Source organism: Lachancea thermotolerans (genome assembly GCF_000142805.1).
Source record: "Lachancea thermotolerans CBS 6340 chromosome B complete sequence".
In the NCBI taxonomy this organism is placed as follows: domain Eukaryota; kingdom Fungi; phylum Ascomycota; class Saccharomycetes; order Saccharomycetales; family Saccharomycetaceae; genus Lachancea; species Lachancea thermotolerans.
Window position 1 is genome coordinate 506452 of NC_013078.1, and position 13940 is coordinate 520391.

At 55.6% G+C, this 13940-nt stretch overlaps 9 protein-coding genes across 9 annotated transcripts; 3 read left to right on the forward strand and 6 right to left on the reverse strand.

The window, feature by feature from the left end:
* Window positions 1–138: 138 nt before the first annotated feature.
* Window positions 139–672, reverse strand: KLTH0B06248g (KLTH0B06248p; the record flags this gene model as incomplete). Its single annotated transcript, XM_002552014.1, has 1 exon — window positions 139–672. The coding sequence occupies one exon, from the start codon at window positions 670–672 to the stop codon at window positions 139–141; it is 534 nt and encodes a 177-aa protein (XP_002552060.1).
* Window positions 673–2190: 1518 nt separating this feature from the next.
* On the forward strand, window positions 2191–3768 carry ARO9 (aromatic-amino-acid:2-oxoglutarate transaminase; the record flags this gene model as incomplete). The annotated part of the gene is made up of 1 exon (XM_002552015.1): window positions 2191–3768. One exon carries the CDS (start codon window positions 2191–2193, stop codon window positions 3766–3768), a length of 1578 nt encoding a protein of 525 aa, XP_002552061.1.
* Window positions 3769–4041: 273 nt separating this feature from the next.
* On the forward strand, window positions 4042–4496 carry GIM3 (tubulin-binding prefolding complex subunit GIM3; the record flags this gene model as incomplete). The annotated part of the gene is made up of 2 exons (XM_002552016.1): window positions 4042–4050; window positions 4116–4496. The coding sequence occupies 2 exons, from the start codon at window positions 4042–4044 to the stop codon at window positions 4494–4496; spliced, it is 390 nt and encodes a 129-aa protein (XP_002552062.1).
* Window positions 4497–4635: 139 nt separating this feature from the next.
* On the reverse strand, window positions 4636–5049 carry KLTH0B06314g (uncharacterized protein; the record flags this gene model as incomplete). Its single annotated transcript, XM_002552017.1, has 2 exons — window positions 4636–4919; window positions 4989–5049. The coding sequence occupies 2 exons, from the start codon at window positions 5047–5049 to the stop codon at window positions 4636–4638; spliced, it is 345 nt and encodes a 114-aa protein (XP_002552063.1).
* A 267-nt stretch (window positions 5050–5316) lies between these two features.
* Window positions 5317–6798, reverse strand: MEP2 (ammonium permease MEP2; the record flags this gene model as incomplete). Its single annotated transcript, XM_002552018.1, has 1 exon — window positions 5317–6798. The coding sequence occupies one exon, from the start codon at window positions 6796–6798 to the stop codon at window positions 5317–5319; it is 1482 nt and encodes a 493-aa protein (XP_002552064.1).
* Window positions 6799–7488: 690 nt separating this feature from the next.
* Window positions 7489–8280, reverse strand: KLTH0B06358g (uncharacterized protein; the record flags this gene model as incomplete). The annotated part of the gene is made up of 1 exon (XM_002552019.1): window positions 7489–8280. The coding sequence occupies one exon, from the start codon at window positions 8278–8280 to the stop codon at window positions 7489–7491; it is 792 nt and encodes a 263-aa protein (XP_002552065.1).
* Window positions 8281–8776: 496 nt separating this feature from the next.
* YGP1 (Ygp1p) lies at window positions 8777–9814 on the forward strand (the record flags this gene model as incomplete). The annotated part of the gene is made up of 1 exon (XM_002552020.1): window positions 8777–9814. The coding sequence occupies one exon, from the start codon at window positions 8777–8779 to the stop codon at window positions 9812–9814; it is 1038 nt and encodes a 345-aa protein (XP_002552066.1).
* Window positions 9815–10170: 356 nt separating this feature from the next.
* KLTH0B06402g (KLTH0B06402p) lies at window positions 10171–11256 on the reverse strand (the record flags this gene model as incomplete). The annotated part of the gene is made up of 1 exon (XM_002552021.1): window positions 10171–11256. One exon carries the CDS (start codon window positions 11254–11256, stop codon window positions 10171–10173), a length of 1086 nt encoding a protein of 361 aa, XP_002552067.1.
* A 476-nt stretch (window positions 11257–11732) lies between these two features.
* Window positions 11733–13877, reverse strand: CBK1 (serine/threonine protein kinase CBK1; the record flags this gene model as incomplete). The annotated part of the gene is made up of 1 exon (XM_002552022.1): window positions 11733–13877. One exon carries the CDS (start codon window positions 13875–13877, stop codon window positions 11733–11735), a length of 2145 nt encoding a protein of 714 aa, XP_002552068.1.
* Window positions 13878–13940: the final 63 nt, after the last annotated feature.

A 13940-nucleotide genomic window follows, 5' to 3' on the forward strand; every position in this document is an offset into this window, starting at 1 on the left:
TTACCGCATCGGCGGAGATTTCATATTACCTAATGCTTTTTGTTTTTCATACGTCTCTATAATAGTGCTTAACTAGCCCGTACACAAAAGTTCGTCGCCAGCGACCAGTTTGCGTGTAACAGTACCACTCTCCGTAGCCTACTCTTCGTCTGAAGAGTCCTCGAACATGTCTTCGGTGAGGGCGCTTTCGCGGAGCCAGAACTCGTCCACCATGCGCTCGATCTGGTGAAGCTGGTCAGACGAGAACGACTTGGACAGCGCATTGTTGAAACGCGAAAGCAACGCTGCGTTTGAGCGATACACTGAGGCCGTGCCACTTTTTAGCGGGTGCGGAGCGTATCCGCTACCGATCGCGGCGGCGTTGACCCATGGCGCCTCGGACCGGGCGCCAGATTCAGCCGGCGTATCACGTTTCACGGTGTGCGAGTAAAGCGTAGCGGCCTCGTCACAAATGCTTGCGCCGCTGCCCTGCAATGTCGCCGCGTCTCCGTCGCGCTCCTCGTCGTCCGCAGCCGCGGCGCGCGGACTCGCATCGAAACCGGGCCATCTGCTGCTGGGTTCCCCGGCTGAAATCCCGGTAGGTAGTGTGCGCGACGAGCCTACCAGCGGGGTGCTAAACTGAAAGAGAAGCTCAGGGTCCTCCATGGTTCTGTAGGTTCCAAAAGATGTCATGTGACTCGGAGTATGCTGTAGCCTCGCCTCTGGCAGCAGGACCCTGTTTCCTACCTCATATCCTTATATATGCGCCTATGGATCTTAATAAATCGCATGCGCCCCACGGTTTCCAATAAACTGAATATTGACCCTCACCAGCCACATGCGCGCGGCTGAGCGTAGTCCTCATTATAACCAACGTGCCGTATATTACTGTATACGAAACGTGCGCCATTCTTTATTACTATTACCCTGTACGGCGGCACGGGGCGTAAACATACTAGAACACGGGAAGGAACTGTGCATCTACTAGCAACACCAACAGCGTTAGTGTCTGCCCCATGTGCAGGCTTTTAGGCACGCGCACCTGCACCCGTTGTATCTTTTAATGCACTTGACTGCGATATTTATGCAGCTGGGGACCGCGCTCGGCTCCTTCCTCAAAACACCCCGCGCATTAATATATGCCCATGTCATGCACGTGGAGTTTTTTCTTGAAGCCGCTAAGAAGCCCACGAGCCTAGCGTTATTTCCCAGTAATTGTCCACAATGCACACCCCATGTAAAAATAATTCGCGTCGGCGCAATTGAGCCATAAATAAGCAGAAGCTCGAGCAAGGAGGCGAAGTCTAACGGCAGTGTCACGGCAATCTAATTCCAAACGGTTCACCAGTAACTGTGCGTATTCTTTCCCTGTGCTTCGTCTGCACTGCTAACGATGGACGAAAAACTTGAAACTCAATCTGCTGACGGCGCAAGAGTGGCCGATTCCACTGTGCTTAGGGAGTGCTGTGCCGCGGCGGGCTTCGGCTATTGCGCGAAGGAAGACGAGACATCGTGTTGTACGGCGGATGGGTCCGCTGAGGACAAAGTCCTGGCACGTGGGGAGGAGCCCGCAGCACGTGACCTCATGTGGTTGGTGCTAGTCGTACATCTGGCGCTGCTACTGCTGCTGTTGGCGCGGACCGCGCCCGACCCGCTCGTGAGCGGCCAAGTTTGTCTGCTACTGACAGTGATCTTCGTGTTCGTGCGCCATCGCTACACACGGATGTTTTCGCTGCTTTCCACAGCCGTTGGTGTCTCGGGCCTGGGACACAGTCTGCTCTACACATTCCGGACTTATTGTACCGCGCTGGACGTGGGTGCTCCCACGACGCTCACCGGTATTGCCGAACTTTCAACTCTCCGGACTCGCGCCGTATTGCTCGGTGTGTTGCTTCTGTGCTTCTGCGTGGTGCAGCTCGCAAATCTTTCGCTGCATTTGTCCCACGCGCTCTGCGGCAGCCGCAGGTCGGCCTCCAACTCGAACGGCGATTCGGATTGGGCGGTGTGATATCCAATGTGCCGATAGCACATATGTCATCTCTAATCACTTAATACTAACGAGGTTCTGTTTTCCGCCGCAGGGTGACTAAACATTTGTGACAAACTCGCAGATAAGCACCTGTAAGCGCCAAGTGCTTTTAATAGACCACGATACAGTGTCTTTGACCGAATTGCCCCCTGGATCCACACTCAGTATCCATTTGACTCGTCATGCAGGCCTTGGAAGAACACTATAAGCCATTTCTCTCTTCGCGAGTCGAAGCGCGCAAGTTTTCCCCTTTCTGGAGTCAGAATCTGCCTGAGGGCCTCAAGCCCCATCCCAAGCCGATTGACCTTGGCCCTGGACTACCTCATGAGGGTTTCTTTCCAATCGAATCGATGCACTTGAACGTTGTTGAAGAACCATTCCAACACACATCCGCCGGTACAAAGTCGCACAAGCTTCACAAGCCCGCTCCAGAGGGCTCGAAACACTTCGAGGAGCGCGCATTTGTCACCGAGAAGCTCAGTAGTGACAGCGCGGTCGACGTTTGGCGCTACGAGCCAAACAGCCCGGAGGTTATTCCTCTCTCGCAGGGGCTGCAGTACACTGAGACTGCTGGTATGAAGCAGCTCTTAGATTTCTGCAGAGGCTTCGTCTCCTACGCCCACCCTCCAGCTTACAACGAATGGGACGTCACTCTTGCCAACGGATCGTCCGATGCCACCTTCAAGATTATTGAAACGCTTTGCGACAGCAGTGTCACGGTTTTGGTCGAGGAGTTCACTTTCTCACCCACGCTCGCCATCATAACTGCCGCTGGTGGCACTACGGTCCCTCTCAAGCTGGACATTACCGCGGATCCCGACGTGCAAGGGATAAATGTGGAGTACCTTACTGACCTCCTGGATAACTGGTCTCAGGGCCCTAACGCTCACCTCTCGAAGCCCAAGTTGCTATACACTATCCCTACCGGCCAGAATCCTACAGGTATGACTCTGTCGTTTGAGAAGCGTAAGCAGATTTATGCTCTTGCGGAGAAGCACGATTTTATCATTATTGAAGACGATCCTTACGGGTACTTGAGGTACCCTTTCTATGACCGGAAAAACCCTGACTACAACCCATATGCGCTACACGAATACACGGCAAAAGACTATTGTGAGAAAGTTCTCTCAAAATCTTTTATTACAATGGATACTTCTGGACGTGTTCTGAGGTGTGAAACCTTTTCCAAAGTTTTCTGCCCTGGCCTTCGGTTAAGCTTCATTGCGGGCAATAAGTATCTTATCAAAAAGATTGTTGACTTTGCAGAAGTCTCTTCCAGGGCACCAAGTGGTCTTTCTCAACTTATTGTCAACAACGTCATACAGAAGTGGGCGAAAAGCTACAGCAGCCCTCAAGAGGCATGGTTGGTGTGGGTGATGAAGGTTGCTGGGCACTACACCCATCGTAGAAACATGTTTGTTCAGGCGCTGGAGGCTACTGAGGCTTTCAGCGAGGGTTTGTTTTCGCTGGCGCAAACATCAGCAGGCATGTTCTTAGCGGTTGAAATCAACTTTGATCACTTCGCAAAATCCCTCAGCATAACCGAGCGATCAAAAGCTATGCAGCGCCTCAGCTCAATATCGATTGAAGAAGGTGTCGGAATAATTCAAGGGATAAACATGGCTGCCGACAGGAAGTACTCGCTTGCTAGGTCTTTCTTTTTGAGATTGACATTCGCTTTTGCAGCTGACGTCGAAGAGCTACAAGAAGCTGCTGACAGGCTAGGAAAGTCCGTCAAGAGGCTGGCTGCTGAGCTCTGAAGGTGTATCTCAGGCGCTTAAGGCGTTACTGTACAACTGCTCAAACCTTGATAAGATATACTATATCCATAAATATCATATACATTAAATCAGAGCTGATGCATCGCCTAAAAGCCCCGATTTTTCCAGGCATAAGCCTACGTCCTCTTTCTTTGTTCAGTTGCGTAGCCTTCAATATTTTATAAAAATAATGAGATGAGATTCAAAATCAATGTTCTTGGTTGACACACCGAAGAAGAAACAAAATTCAACAACTATTATTAACCATTGGCTATGGATCTGGTATGTTTCCTACTCTTAAGACTTGTGAACCCTGCATAGACACTAACTCTAGGTGATTGTGACAGCTTCCTGAGGGAAAAAAGAATACCGTACAGGTCTTGTATGAAGATCAGCAAAAGATCAACGAATTTTCGAAGCTTATAATGAGAAAAGACGCGATCAACCAAGAATTAGCACATTATAAACAAGAGAAGGGGTACCTTGATGACGTCTCGTTAGAAATAGAGCTCATTGACGAGGACGAGCAGATTCAGTATAGAATTGGAGAGGCTTTTGTCTTCATGAAGCAAAGCGAAGTCGTTGAGCAGCTGGAAAAAGATGCAGAGGCTCTTGACCAAAAGATAGAAGAATTGGAGGATGCAGACTCTGAGATCAGTTCTAGGACAAGTGAATTAAAGACGGTGCTGTACGCCAAATTTGGAGACAATATCAACCTAGAGCGTTAGTTCCCATAAAAACAACCCGTTTTTTAACCGTTACTTACCTGTATACCATAGATAGGTGCCTCCTGTAATATATATACTTGATCCAATTGCGGCCCCGGAGGAGGACAAGCCCTTGAAGTGGCTTCAATGCGATAAATCCTCATTCAGCGGAGGCCTCGAAGGGTTCGGGACCTTTGAAAGTGTGAACTTCTTGGTCTTGTTCAAGGTTGAGCTTGCAACTAAGTTTCTCACCGAAACTCTCGATCTTCTGCAAAATATCCGAAGAGTCGTCAGCAGGAAGTTGCAGGCTGAAGCCCTTTATCAGGGAATATTCGTGGGTTATTTTCCCACCAACTTGTTGGACAAACGACTTCAAGTCTTGGATTTTGCCTGCGAGGGCAGGCTGGTTGTCATCGAGGGTCAGGATGTAGGATTTGACGTTGTCTGTAGAGGAGAGGGTTAGTAAGAGGACGTGTACAGAAGGGCGAAGGTGCGGGAGTGGAGAGCACATACTAGCAGTCGCAGCATAAGCCATCGCGCTTAGACAGGCGGTGATGATAACCAAGAGTCTCATAGGTGCGTGTTCTTCCGATAATAGGGGACTCTGGACTTACCCATCCGCGATTAGGGAAAGTTATATTTATATATTGGTAGGGTCCCTGGTCACAAATTACGCCTCGTAAAACTGGTGAACAGATCGAAAGAGCGAAAGAGAACCAACTTCTTTTGCCCTCCGGCACGGGTGTGGATAGTTGCGAATTAAGGCGCATAAGGCTGTGATATTAGACATTATATATAACAATTCATAGATGAGAAATCCGGGTCTTAAAACGTTGTGTTATCAGACAACAACCTTCTCGGTAGGATGGCCGGTAAGGTCGGTGCTGTCCGTGTGGTTTTCGCCAATGTGGTCGTCAATGGCGGCTGGCTGTGGCACGTTGGCAGTGTTGTGGGATCTGATTGGCTCAGGAATGTACATTTCTTCCTCAGCATAGGTGAACTCACCGATTTGAGCGCCGTCAGTACCCATCTCCTCTTCCTCTGGTCTCAATCTCAATCTCAGGAATGGGATTCTGTCCATGACCAACAATAGGATGGAGGTGACAACACAGGTCCAGGCAATGACAGAGCAGATGGCAGCGAGTTGGTACCCAACCTGCTTCCAGTGGTGGTTGATCCAGCCGCCGTCGATTGGAGCCATTTCGTCGCCTGCAGTGGCGTTGACGTAGTCGGCGGCGAAGATACCGGTTAGAACAGAGCCGATGGCACCACCAACACCGTGTAGAGCGTAGACGTCGAGACCGTCGTCAATTCTGAGCAGGTTCTTCAAGTCGACAGCGAAGTTGCAGCCGGCACCAGTGACGATACCAATGATGACGGAAGCCCAGACGGGGACAAAGCCAGCGGCTGGAGTGATGCCGACAAGACCGGCGATAGCACCAGAGCACAAGCCGACAGTGGTCCACTTGCGGCCGAATCTGAAGTAGTCGATGAACATCCAGGTGAGGCCGGCGCAGGAGGCAGCGAGGTTGGTGGAGACACAAGAGTACCAGGCTCTGATGGTGGAGTTACCAGCGGAGCCGCCGTTGAAACCGAACCAGCCAAACCACAGGAACACGGTACCGAGCACGACGGAGGTGACCGAGTGGGGCTTGTACTTGGGGGTGCCGGACTTGGCGATAGGGTCGTTACGCTTACCGAGGATCAGGGCGTAAATCAGCGCGCCGTGGCCCGAGCAGATGTGCACGGGGCCACCACCGGCGTAGTCGAGCGCACCGAGCGCGGCGAGCCAGCCCTCGGCGTTCCAGGTCCAGCATGCAATGGGGCAGTAGACGATGGTAATCCACAGGAAGAGGAAGACCATCATGGGGAACAGACGCGCACGCTCGCACGCGCCACCGACCATCAGGATACCGGTGACCATAGCGAACATGCCCTGGAAGAAGGCGAACAGGATGTCAGGGACCGAGGAGACGGAGCTGGGCGCGCCCAGCACGTCTTTGAAACCGAAGAACTGCAGGGTACCGATGAAACCGTTACCGCGCGTGCTGTGCGAGAAGACGAGAGAGTAGCCCCACCAGAACCACTGGAAGGAGACGACACTGACGGTCATGATGGAGGCCCACAGCAGGGACAGCGCGTGCTTCTTACGCGAGAGCCCCGAGTACAGCAGACCGATGCCGGGCACCATGATCCACACGAGGGCGGCGGAAGTGCCGATCCACACCATGTCTGCGGCCTGGAACTGGGTGTTGAGGTCCGTGGTGAGCGAGTCACCGCCGGTGCCCGTGCCCGTGGGCGTGCCTGTTAGGTTGACGGACATTATCGAGAGAGCGGGAGATAGGCAGTAAGCAGCGAGGAAGTGGTCGAAAGTCGAAAACCAGGTGCGAAGGGCCGATGCGGTAACGTGCGCGCAGTCGGGATGGAGTGTGTTGGCGGGTATGGGCCTGGTGCCAACCTTATATTTGGCTCTGCCGGCGCATATATACCTTTGCAACGGTTTCGTGTTTTGCCGGACGGTTCATAGTTCACCTGATAAGAATTGATAAGGCTAGAATTGTCGTCGATAACAATGAGATAACAGGATCGGGCAAAAGAATAACATCGCAGGGACGCTATTGGCGAGCAAGAGAGCGAGAATCCTAGGGAATTGGCGGCGCTGCGACTCGAGACGGCGCCCTAAACGAGAGGGCACGCACGTCACGGGCCCAGGGTGCGGTGAAAAGGCCGCGGGAGCATGCTGCGAGCGGGGGCGCGCGCGGCTGGGAATGTAGCGTTGGCGGCGGGCGGCGCGTGTGACAGTTGGCACGCGCGAGGCGTGATTGTTTGTTAGCAAGCGCAGGCCGGGCGTGGGCGCGGGCGCGGCCCGGGGCTGCTGGTATGTATCGTATATCCTAAGGCCGAGGTCACGTGGGCGCGATCCCTGGCGCCCACGTGATATGGCTGGCTGCCCGGTCACGTGCAGCGGTGTTGGTCACGTGGTACATGCGCCCCATGTCGCTTCGTACGCAGGTCACGTGCGGCCGCTCGCGCGCCCCGCGTGCACCTTCTTGTACCCCCAGAACACCGCCCACGCCGCCGTCGTCACCACCACAAAGATCCCGCTCTGGTACGGCTCCGCCACGTCCAGGAACGGGTAGGGGTACGCCGCCCCGCCCGCCCGGTCCACCATCGTCTCTAGGTACCGCCTGTACCCGAGCCCCAGCGCCGTCACCACCACCCACGCGCGCCCCAGGCTCATCTCGAACGGCCGCTGCTCCACCAGCGCGTAGTCCGCGCCCAACAGCACCACGGGCGCCAGATGCACCGCGCAGTCCACGGACACTGCCAGGGGCATCCGCGACCCGTCCTTCACGTCGTGCATAATGAGCGGCAGCGCGAACAGCCGCAGTGGCCAGTACACCACGGCTACCACCGTTTCCACCACCAGCGCCACGGGCAGCGCCACTTGCCGCGCTGCGCGGCGCGCACGCGCGCCGCCGGCCGCGAGCGCTCCGAGATTCGCTACGTTCGTAATGATCGTCGCCACCACCGCGAGGATCGTTAGGAATTGCCGATGGCCGGCTCCGGCCAGGCTCGCGGGAAGCCGCACTTCGGTGGCCCGCCACAGGCCCCAGGTGCTCGTACACAAGCACAGCGCGTTGAGCGCTGCGCACGTCATTGTGCGTCCATTTGCGCGCATTGTTGTAGAGTCGAAATCGTAGTCTCTGGAGTGCACAACAGCGTAGGCCGGCCTGTCGAGCCCCGCGCCCCCCGCGGGCGCCGTCTTCTTGTACTGCGGCTGCGGCTGCCGCGGCAGCCGCATCCGGCCGCCCGCTGCACCCAGACCCCGGGCCGGCTTCGGTGCCAGCTTCCGGTTGCGGCGGCGCGGCTCCAGCCCGCTTAGTCAGCGCAGACCTTTCACAGCCCGCGTCTTTTCCCGGAGCAACAGACAGCAAAAAACGGGCCAGCGCCCGGTGTCGGCGGCTCTGGGCCGGGGGCAACGTGATGTGGCGGTTTGCGCCCATAGCAAGCGCGACAAAAGGCGCGCGGAGCAGCGGGGCGCGGAGTGTGGCAGTGCGGTTGCTCTGGCGCGGCGCGCTCCGCGCGCGCCAGCGTATAAAGGCGGCGGCCCCCGCGCCTGTCGCGGTGTCGGAGTCGCAGGCCCGTTGTTCAGATCCCCCCAGACACCGCGCTTTCCCTGGTCTTGTTACACGGCACAGGAATAACACAATCAGTACCGCAAGTACCGCAAGTCCCGCATTTTGAACGGCAGCTAGCTCTCCCCTAAACCGCCGATCCCTAGCAGCGCACTCCGAACGATGCGCGCATCCCTAATTCTGTCGGCGATCTGCGCCGCAGGCGCGGCGTCGCCCATCGCGGCCGTCGGCGACGACACGACGTACGTGGTCGAGGCCGGCCCCGCGTCGCTGACGCCTTGGAACGTGTGGCCCAGCTGGTCCAACGCGTCCAACGTGTCCAACTACTCGAATCTCAGCAACGCGACCGCGCAGGTGGCCGCGCCCAAGCTGGAGGTGATCGTCACGGGCGGCCAGTACACGATGTCCAACTGGAGCTCGGAGGTGCACGTGACCCGGCTCTTCAACCAGTCCACGCTCAACGCGACGCAGCTGGCGCGCGTCGCGCAGAGCGTCGAGGGCGCCCTCGATGGTGGCGAGTACACGGGCGTCGTGGTGCTCGGGGCCGGGCGCGCGCTCGAGGCGCTCGGGTTCTACCTGAGCGTCGTGGTCGACACGCCTGAGAACGTGGTGGTCGCGTCCGCGCTGGAGGACGGCGTCGCGACCGCGTGGTCCGCGTGGAGCTGGTTCCGCGGCGCGCTCGTGGTCGACGGCGGCGTCATCTACTCCGGCGCCGCCTACAGCCCCAGCGCGCCCGGCTGGGGCGCGCTGGGCTCCGTCATCGCCGGGGCGCCCCGCTACTGGTTCACGCCCGCGTGGCCCACGCTGCTGGCGCCCTGGGGCTCGCTCCGCGTCAACTTCACCAACTTCACCGACATCGTGCCCGCGCCCGCGGCCAACGCGACCAACAGCTCCTCCAGCATGACCGTGCCCGTCGTTTTCGACGGCTACTACGACCCCTCCATCGTGTCCTCGCTGAGCACCGCCATCGCCGGGCTCGTGGTCGTGTCCTCGGGCAACTCCACGGCCTCGGACCTGACCTCCTCCAACATCCCCGTGGTCTTCACCTCGGACGACGGCGCCACCATCCTGCCCGAGGACGTGCCCGCGGGCGCCATTGCGGGCGGCGACCTGTCGCCTCTGAAGGCCCAGCTGCTGCTCTCCATCGCGCTCTCCAAGGACGTTAAGGAAACCTCCTCGCTGCAGCAGCTCTTCGCCTAGACTCTACACCACATGCCATGACACTATTCTTCACTTTCGATTTACGCCCCATTCTTTTATGATTCGTCCCCGACGGAACCCAAAACTACAAAACTACGCAATACCCGAGCCGCTGCGTGCGCGCGTGCGCGCGCCCCCGCGCGGTCTCTACTGCTGTTTAGTCACGCAGTGTGTAATCTATACTCTAGTTCCAGTCAATTATTATATTATTTTCGCCAAATTACTGTGTTATTTGCACAAAGCGGCGGTCGTCTTAGACTTATGTTATGTTGTCCAGCGAATGTCAGAACAAGCGCTAAAAATATAAAATAAACAAACTACTACAAACACTACCGTAACTCGCAACGTCGCACGGCTCACGTGTGCCGCTCCTGGAACCGCATGATTTGCCGCGTGGCGTCCACCACTGTGGTCTCGAAGGACTTGAACTCCATCCCCGTAAGCTCGCATGTATTGTCGTTGTTGTAGCGCGTCAGCTGGCCCATGTACTGCTGATTTTCTGTAGGCAGGCCCTGTGGGATCTTGCCCTGCAGCTCCGGGAACCGCGCGTTCAGCACGTCCACGATCCGCTGCATGTTGAACTTGCCGTCCTCGTAGCTATTCTGCTTGATGCCCGTGCCGTTGACCGGGAAGAGCCTGTGTCCGGCCAGCGCGGCGTTCCGCAGAGGCAGAATGTGCAGCAATGCGGCGTCGCGCACGTCGCAGCAGATGCCGCGCGGCTTGGCAAACGGGCCCTGCTCGTCCGCCGACATTTCCAGCGCTTTCTTAATGAACAGAGCGGTCGTGTTCCACTCCGCACGGCCCAGCTCCCACTCAAAGACGTGCGGCCCAAAGACGTAGGGCGGATTGACTGTGGTCAACGTGTATGGCACGCAGTCCTTGTTATCCTCATAAAACTTCCACACCAGCTGCTCCGCGATCTTCTTCGACGCCGCATACGCCTTGCTTTCCTTGTCCTTGGCGACCTCCCAGGTGACCGGGTTCCACGACTTCTCCGTGATCACGCACTGTGGGTTCGCGGCGTTGTCCAGGTCCATCAAAGCGGAGAAGGAGGACGTCACGACCACGCGCTTGACGTTGTGGCCGCGTTTCCTGATCGACTCCAGCACGTTCTTCGTGCCCTCACGAGTCGGAACCAGATACGCTTCCTCGTTCGTTTTTCCTTGGCCCAGCAACGCAGGGGGCGCCGTGTGAATGACGTGCTGGATATCAGGATGCTGCTCAAACACCTCTTCAAATGCGTCTTCTGCCGCTACGTCTTCCACCACCACAACGTCCAACACCGCGTACGGATAGTAGTGCTCAAACGAGTACGCGATTTTGTTTGCATCCTCTGGCGTCCCCACGGTCGCTATAACGTGGTATCTCTCGGACTGTAAAATGTTGATTATGTGCATGGCAATGTAGCCAGAGGCCCCTGTGACCAGAACCTTTTCATCCATGACTTCGGCAGAGCTGTGCTTGGGGCGGATTCAGCAGAGCAACCCCATCCAGCCAAAAAGCTCTTCGTCTTTATACTAAGCGTGCTGTGGCCAGCCATGCTATGCTCTCAGGGCAGCTTCCGAGTGCGCTCCTAATTTGATGTGGGGTAAAAGCTTGTGCCGTGGCTGTATCGTTCCAACCCAGCGAGGCTGGCCCCTGTAGAAGGGGACAACCTTGAAGAAGAAAAGCACGTCTAGCAGGTGACATTTTGCTAAGAAGGTGATAAAGGGTCCAAGTTTCAATTACTGAGGCCGATAAGATGTGTTCGTGACAACCCTTTTTCGTACGGTTTGCTCGCTCAACTCAATACTCTTGGGCGACCGCTTGATGGCAATGATTTCGGCACTGGCCGCACGAGTCGCGGCTCAATGACTACATGACACATACTGTTAAAGTTTGTTTCCCTTGAATTGGTCTTTAGATGTATAAACACGATCTACAATGCATTTTTTCTGGTCAGATAGTCGAACCTCGAGTAGGTGTAGCCAATGAACGGCAAATCCTCTTTGCTGGCAGACCCAGTGACGCCTTGCTTCATCATTTGCTCGCGCTGTCTAGCAGCTTGGGCCATCGCAGGACTGTCTGGCACATTTTCCAGCTCGTCAGTAGGGAAGAACCTTGTATCCGTGATACTGCTTAATTTTGGAATGTAAGGCGCCTCAACTTGTCTAATAGTGTTCCAGTCGACGCCGCGGAAAAATGGATGGTTCTTTATTTCATCTGCGCCCCCGTGCCGACCCAGCCTCTGGTCTGCGTGGGTCAAGAGCCTGCGAATAAGGTCTTCAGCCTCGTAGGAGATGTGGATGTCGTCGGGGAATTGCAGTGCCTGTTCGAAATTCATGATCTTCCTGTATGTCTCTTGCGGCGTTTCCGAGCAGAATGGAGGCCACCCGATCAAACATTCGTACATGATTGCTCCCAGAGACCACCAGTCACACTCCTGCCCGTATCCCTGGTAAAGGAAGATTTCCGGCGCAATGTAATCCGGCGTACCTACAGTGGAGTACGCCATCAAACGACGCGACTTTCTCCAGGTCTGAATCTGCTGCCTGTTAGTCATCGTCAGATGGATGGCGTCCACGAACATGGTGTTCCGGTTGCTGCCGTTGCTGGTGTCGTTGCCGGCCGCAATTCCCATCTGAGGCTTCTGCAGGTTCCCTGAAGCCGCGTTGACTTCGTCCTGCTGTAGCAGCTTTTTGTAATAGTTTGAGTCGTGGGTTTTGTGGAAGCCGGTAGACAACCCAAAGTCAGAGAGCTTGATGTGTCCTCGTATGTCAATCAGAATATTATCAGGCTTGATGTCTCTGTGGATGAAACCCAGCTTGTGAATAGCCTCGATGGCGAGGATACACTCGGCCATGTAAAACCGCGTCACATCCTCGGTGAAGATCTGCCACCGGATCAGCATAGTCATGAGGTCACCACCGGGCAAGAACTCCATAATCAGGTACAGGTACTGCGTGTCCTGGAAAGAGTAGTATAGAGACACCACCCACGGCGAGTCGCTTCCTGCCAAAACATCTCTCTCCGCTTTGACGTGTGCGAGTTGGTCCTTCTTGTACATCTCCGACTTCAAAAGCGTCTTCATGGCGTAAATTTTGCCCGTGTCTCGCTTCTGCACAAGTCTAACTTCACCGAAAGCACCCTTACCGATAACTTTGACGGTCTGGAAATCTTCCAACGACAGACGAGTCCGACGCAGTCTCAGAAACTGCGACTCTTTCTTGCCCAGAGTTGACAGCTGTCTGCTCTTGCGCTCGTCCGACCAGTCCTGAGAGACTAGCTGCGACTCGAGCTCCACTCTTCTCTGGTTCCGCTCTATGGCATAATTCACGGATGATTGATAGAAGTTCTCGATCTTTAGCTTCACGGTGGCAGCCTTGTCCTGAGTGGACTTTGACAACAGATCAGGCCGTCTTTCAAAGTACATGTAATTTGAAACCGGGTTGGCAGGGTTCTGGGGGCGCTGCTGTTGGTCCATTAGAGGTTGTGGCTGTGTAACCCCTCTCAAACTCCTAACCGGACTGCTCTGCGCGGGCGGAACGGGTGTGAATTGCTGCTGAGCGTGAGGGCTTTGCAATGTGTGACTTTCCGCACCGTAGTCAGACCCTAGGGAGTACTGGCCTGGTGAAACATGAGGGTTCGAGAATACGTTGTTGCGTAAGTTGCTCTGTGAGTTGTTGTTGTGGTTGTAAGTGCTCTGTGCGGTACCAAAGTTGCTCGTAGGCGGAGTGCTGAGCACGGGTGGATTCTGTGCGGATAAAAACCCGGTGCTGTTGGTTGGTGTAGAGGGGTAGTTCAGGTTCGGGACATCAGTGAACCCGCCATGTATCGGCGAAGTTCCGCGCATCGGCACTTCCTTCTGCAGGTGGTCTTGTAGGGACTGGTGGGAACCCTGCTCGCGAAGGTAGTTGGAGCTGAACGCTGCAGCTGGCGGTCTAGCCATACCGCTGCCCGTGTTGTGAGATCCGTTTGATGCTGCTGAATAACGGTTTGGGCTCTGATAGCTATCGTTCTTTCCAGCTCCAGGGCTGTAAGTAGCACCAGGCTTCCCGTAGGAATTGTTGACGCCGCCAAACATGATCTCTCAAGGCTTGGCTAGTGCGAGCTATGAAGTGCAAGATGCGTTGTGATCTCGAGTAGC